This window comes from Arachis ipaensis, chromosome B03, assembly GCF_000816755.2.
Source record: "Arachis ipaensis cultivar K30076 chromosome B03, Araip1.1, whole genome shotgun sequence".
NCBI classification, from domain to species: Eukaryota; Viridiplantae; Streptophyta; class Magnoliopsida; order Fabales; family Fabaceae; genus Arachis; species Arachis ipaensis.
In genome coordinates this window covers 133808523-133815029 of record NC_029787.2, presented here as the reverse complement: position 1 = coordinate 133815029, position 6507 = coordinate 133808523, and the positions used below count along the sequence as shown (strand labels likewise).

The 6507-nt window shown below is 34.4% G+C and overlaps 1 protein-coding gene across 1 annotated transcript; it reads left to right on the top strand.

The window, feature by feature from the left end:
• LOC107634004 (topless-related protein 1) lies at positions 7-5579 on the top strand. Its single transcript, XM_016337586.2, has 18 exons — positions 7-424; positions 865-920; positions 1015-1126; positions 1256-1365; positions 1461-1536; positions 1638-1711; positions 1811-2014; positions 2162-2289; positions 2504-2738; positions 2879-2983; positions 3151-3270; positions 3511-3621; positions 3811-3978; positions 4086-4214; positions 4307-4405; positions 4715-4891; positions 4982-5139; positions 5350-5579. Exons 2-18 carry the CDS (start codon positions 870-872, stop codon positions 5447-5449), a joined length of 2157 nt encoding a protein of 718 aa, XP_016193072.1. The 5' UTR covers positions 7-424; positions 865-869; the 3' UTR covers positions 5450-5579.

Sequence of the window (6507 nt, the reverse complement as noted above, 5' to 3'; positions counted from 1 at the left end):
TCTCTCATCTTTTTTGTATGGAAAAAGAAGATGATGATGGTGCACCCATAGTCTAGCAGAAGGGAAATATTATGGTGCATGCAATTTGAAAGGGATGAAGACCGTAGTGAGCAGGGTAACTGGGTAAGACCGACTCGGTGCGGGACCCACCCTCTCATACTTGGTAAGTCTAAACAATTATATATATATAAGCAGTTGCGCTTATCATATAAGATATGATGAGATTTTTAGTGTGCTAACCGCTTATCACGTAACCGTTCAGCGTCTCAGCAGTCATTAACACAACACTGTTCTCTTTACACATTACTCTCTCTCTCTCTCTCTCTCTCTCGGCGCGCGCTCAAACTCTGTTCGTTGCTTCAATCACCAAAAAAGTTCTTCTTTTTGCTTCAATTCAGCGCTGTTCATCATCTTTCATTCACAGGTTAGCACTTCAAGTTCAACAATGATTTTTCTCCTCTCTGCTTACTTTATTCCAGTGTAAGAGTTCTTTCTAGGTTGCATTTCTCTCTTCAATAATGTATTTATTCGTTTTTCTTTCTTCTCTTTTTAGGTAATTTTTCAATGATATATTATTTCAATTTGATGCAATTATTATTGTAACTCATGAACTATGCATTTCTTCGTTTCTTTCATTTTGTTAGTTTGTTACTTCCCCCAAACCTTTCTTTTGTTCTTTAAATTTGAACTTTCTTTGAGGATCATGTTTGTATATTCCTTTAACTCTGCAATCAGAAAGAAAGTGATTCAATAAAAAAAAAATCGGATTCAGATTCTTGCAAACAATTTTTTTTCCTCCTCTCTTCCTTATGAGCTAAGCAATCATTCATACTCTTTCTTTTAATGGCATTTCTCTAATAACAGAAGGGATGGATCCTAATGTAGAACGGACGGAGCCCTCTAAGGATACTTCGTCTGAGGTACAATGGCTGAATTTTTTCTTTTTTCTTTTTGCGCAAAGATTTGCTGTTTTAACTGTGAAATTAAGAGGACGGTTTTTCACATTCATTGTAGGTGAGATCAGCCATATCACCAAACTTTACCGTAAATGTTGTTCGAACATTGGAAGAGGAGTCGTCTCCTACTAGCATTGACTTTCATCCTGCTTCAGATGCGGTTCTTCTGGGTTTGATTACTAGAGCACTTTTTTTTCTTTTTATGTTTGATTATTGTTTCATTTCGATTGTATTCTGAGGAACTTGATGGCACATAAATAAAAAGGCTAATCTATAGCTACTGCTATATGTTTCTTCAGTTGGAACAGATGACGGCACTGTACTAATTTGGGATGTCAAGGCTGGTGTGAAACTTTACTTCCACCATTTTGTAGTTTGGGATTTATTAGTGTGTTGCACTACAGTTCAGGTATGTCCACACTTCCATACTAGACCATGCTTTGCTGAGTAGCTTAAAACTTATAATCAAGTTAATGATTCGAAATTGTGTGTACTATGAATCAGGATCTGGAGAATGATAAAAAATTGAGAGTTTCTGTTAACAAAGTCTTGTGGTGTGATCCTAGTGGCTCATATTTTGGTAAGGATACTCAACTACTTAAGCAGTAAGTCAAATTCAGCAATGGCGACATAGTTTGACTTGCTGCTAACAAATATTTTTTTTTTCCTTACGTTATACAGGGGTAGCATTTTCTCAACACCTTGTTCATCTATATCGTCGTGGCTCTGGTGGTATCGTTTCCGTGAATAAAGAAGTAATATATCTGTTCTTCACCTGTAAATCACTAGTTATTACATGCATATAATATAAAATTAAAATTCTCATTCTGAATCTTGAAATATTTTCTTCTCAGATTGATGCTCATGACGGCAGTGTCAATGATCTTGCATTTTCCCGTCAGAAGCCGCATTCATCAGTCATACTGATGCTCATAACATGTGGAGATGACAGGAAAATACATGTGTGGAATGCTGATACTACAGCCTTACTTTATACTTTTGATGGTCACAGTGCTCCAGTTTGTTCAATCTGTCCTTACTTGAAGAATGAGGTTCATGTAAGGTCTTGCATTATCATAGTGTCTTTATTTAAGGAAACTGTCTTAGACGCACCGGTTGAATTCGGTGCATCGCACAGAGAAACATAGGATTGTCCTGGTTGCATGCATTTCTCATTCTTCTTCTGCTACATGATTCTTTTGCAGTTACTCCTTTCAACTTCAATTGATGGAAAGATGAAGACATGGTTATATCACAAGAGGGGAGGAGGAGGCAATATTGATTGCCCTGGAGTTGGAGATTGCAAATTGAATTACAATGCAGCTAATAACAGGTTGTGAACTCACTAGCCACAATTCAGTTCCAAAAATTTGTTTCGGGTTAATAATTACTTGCCCCATCCAATAATAACTGTCCGAGTCTGAACTTTTCTTTAGCAACATTAATTTTTTTATTTACCAATTTTCTCACTCTAAAGTTATTATTGGACTGAGAAAGTAGGAGATAATTTGCACCCTTCTAATTGATCTTGATAAACTCCTTTTTAGGCTGTTCTTGTGCGGAATCACCAAGGATAGAGAGTCATATTTTGTGGAATGGGATGAAGTTAAAAGATGCATAAAAAGGTCATACAAAGGGCTTAAGAATCCATGCTCTTCAACCATCAAATTCAATTCATCTCCAAACCAAATTTTGGCTGCTGGTGATGAACATATGGTTAAATTTTGGAGTATGGACAATGTTGAGCTCTTGACAAGCACGGATGCCGATGGAGGATTACCTGTAAGCTTGGGAATATATTTGATTGGGGATCTTATTTCTCTTTCTTTATTAATGTTCGAGGGGGGTGTTTCTAAGTAAATTTAACAGAATTTCAACTCTAGAAAGGTACTTTAATTTGTGAATTGTGATTTTACTTTCAGGAATGTCCAAGCATTTGTTTCAATAGAAGGAGCACATTACTTGCTGTATGTGCAAAAGAAAACAAGATCAAAATTTTAGAAATTTCCAATGAAAACTTGGGAAAGGTAAGCATGCACAAATTTACACTTGCTATATTACGCCTTGAACATTTTAATGCACCAAGTCCAATTTTAATTGATGCTGGAGCGTGAAGCATAGACACAATGTTCTTTTTTCTGATTAATTTAGGTATATGAACATGGTGCCTTATTAATGTTGTTTATATTTTCAGCATGAGTGCATAAAAAGGTCTGATTCAAATGAAATGTGGCCGAACTATTGGAATGTTTCTGAAATTTGTGAACCATCTCAGTGCCAGAGTTTGCAACTGCCTGTTCATACCAAACATATGGTACTGCATTTAATATTCTTTATTAGGAATATTATGACTAATAATATGTTTACTATTACTTCTTAGAACATGATACATTTTCTCTGTTAGTGTTAATTAACCATTTTGACTCTGATGAATGAAACACCGGATAACATATCTTGAGTTTTTGTTTCAAGATTATTTTCAGCAATTGTGTTCAACTAGTTTAAGTTGCACGAATGAAAAATAATGAATAGTTTCCCTTTGATGGAAACGCAGATTGATAGATTGACTTACAATCATGCTGGAAATTGCATTTTTGCGTTGGCATTGAACGGTAGTCTTGTGCGTTGGATGTGGCCATGTGGCCATACTAACTTGGATGGCAAGGTAAGTTGAATTATAAATGAATTTAATTTGAATGCACTAGTATTTTAAAAGTTTTATGTTGGATGATGCAAACATAAGATTGAATAACGGTGTAAAACCCTTTAATATTGTTTTGATATGCATCTATTGTTCTACCCAAACAAAAACAAAAATTATTTCTTTAAATAAAGATGACGTAATTATATGTAGGCAAATACAAAGGTTTCCCCTAAGAGCTTTCATCCGATCTTGAGGAATGACCTTAAAAAACACAACAGAAAAGACCAAGCTTCATGCCTTGCTGTGTCAAAAGATGATCAGTATATCCTGTCCTCGTCAGGGGCTGCAATCAACCTATTTGATCTGTATCTGTCTCGGGTAACCTTAAATTTATCTTTTGATGTTATAAATCTTTCTGCTTTAACATTTTCTAGGATCTTTTCGTTTCATAAAGTCATCATATGATGTATACTTTTTCTTTTAAGATGATGGGAAATTTCAAGAGGAATGCACCTATGTCAACATGTATTGCTTTTCACCCTCATATAGACGGAGTAGCTGCTCTTGGCATGGAAGACTGCAGTATATGTATATACAATTGCTTTATAATAGAGGTATATGCTTCTCTTGTATTGTTGCTATTATTAAAAATAAAATTAAAAAAAAATGGAATAGGTGCATCATTGCTTTGCTTTCACTTACTCAGGATATAAAGAAGCTTGTTGATGGCCACACCAAAAGAGTAACTGCCCTTGCCTTCTCTAAAGAATATACTATTCTCGTTTCTGGTGATGCGGATGCTCGGGTAACTTTTCACAAATAATTGTTTCTTTGTTCAGTAATTAGATTGAAGTAAGTGAAGGAGTAGAGAGCAGTGCAAGAGGGAGAATATATGAAAAATATTAAGTGCACGTCATAAGAATGCCTTTTAACTTTTTTTGTACCTTTAATGTTTTTCATTTGTTTACTTTAATCTATGTGAATATGTAAAACTAGATAAATATTCGAAAAAAGAGGTAGTAAGTCACATTCACCTTATCATATGCATCCTCTTTTAAATGTGAGGATCCTTATCATGTGGTATATTGTCTCATTATTTTCACATCTCTTGAAGATTTGTGTATGGGATACCACTGACTGGACACTGTACAAAGTTATAAGCTTGGAATCTCAACAGAGAGTAGAATCTGAAACTTGCATTCAGTTTAACAAAGAATGGACACACTTCTTTGTTGCACATAATACTCACCTTGCAATTTATGAGGCCAAAAAATTAAGATGGGTCAAACAGGTTCTTATTGCCTCTCTCTCTCTCTCTCTCAATTGTAGCTGTCTTGGTGAACAATAATTATATATATGTTTTGTTTGTTTGGTATACCAGCGGGTTCTAGAAGATCCAATCTCCCGGGCAGTTTTCTCATGTGATGGCCATATGATATATACCCTGTTAGAGAATGGAAATATTGCAATGTATAATGCTTCAGATTTGGAAATTCATTGCAAAATTAATTTTGCTACTTTTGTTTCCAAAGATCCAAGGTATGGTTTATCACCAATATACACATGATCTTATTTTTAGAATAATGTTGAATACATTTATTACTCTGCATATCACAATGCAAATATAATTGTAGTTTTTTTTTTCTTTTATTTTTAAACAGTTTTACATATTATGCTGCCATGCATGCATTGGAATTAATAGTCTTATTACATATAATATGTTGAATACTTTCTTTTGTTTTTTTCCAGTTTGACCATCAAACCAGTTTCCATTGCCGCACATCCAAATAAGCCATACCAATTCGCTCTGGGATTCACAAATGGTACTGTTCAGGTGTTTGAGCCTTAGAAAAAGTCGGAAGAAGCAAGCCACTATGAAATACTATTTTGTTTCCCATTCAAATATTACATCTTACTCTTTCATTGTATTCTAGACAATGCACACATTTAAATGGAGATATTCACTTTGTAGTCTCAAATTTGTTAATTGATATTCAAATTTGTTACTTTTAGCAGGTTCCTCCCAATCCACAAATATCAAACCTTGGAGAAATAAATATGTAGCACTAAAATAAAACCTTTTATCAATACAAATAAATTAACTTTGCTCTTTCACAATTTATTGTGCACTAACCTAGACTCATTAAGAAAGTACACTTCACCTGAACTTATAAATCCAATCAACACCTAACTTTGTTACACCTTTTTTTTTTCTTCCCTTTTACTTTTTAATTCATTGTCCATGCCTTTATATAATTATTTATTATACTTTATTCATTTCTTTTATTAGGACAAATAGGATTATGAAAATTTTTGTGATGAAGTTATAAATTTCTAAAACAGAAAAAGTATCAAGTAAGTATTTGATAAAATTTTGCGAAAACATGAGTAAAAAAATATTCTTGGCACATTTTTTCAGATTAAAAAGAAGAAAAAAAAAAGTTACAGGCAGCATGTAAATAAGAGAGAAGCTAGTTTAGCTGCTGGCCTGCTGACAAGTTTGGCTTCTAGGGAAGGGATGCACCTCCAACACAGGAATGTATCCAGATACATACAATTCTAAATACTTCGTCACGGAGTACCAAAGTTTCGCGTTGATCTCATGTATCTCCATTATCTGAGTTAACTATGCCATCACGGAACCTAAAACCATTAATCAATGATTCATGCAAATTGCCGCATGAGAACGTTTCGACTCGCTCACTCTCTACCTATTACCCGTTCGGTATCCCCATCCATTCCATTCGAGTGTCCTTTCAACGACAACGAGTTCATAGTATATATTGTGGCTTATTTGGCGGCTATGATACCGTAAGACGAGTTCACTCTCTACCCTATTTTTGGGGATTTCTTTGCTGTCCCAAATTTGCTGGAATAAATAAATTATAATATTTATTCATTTTATGA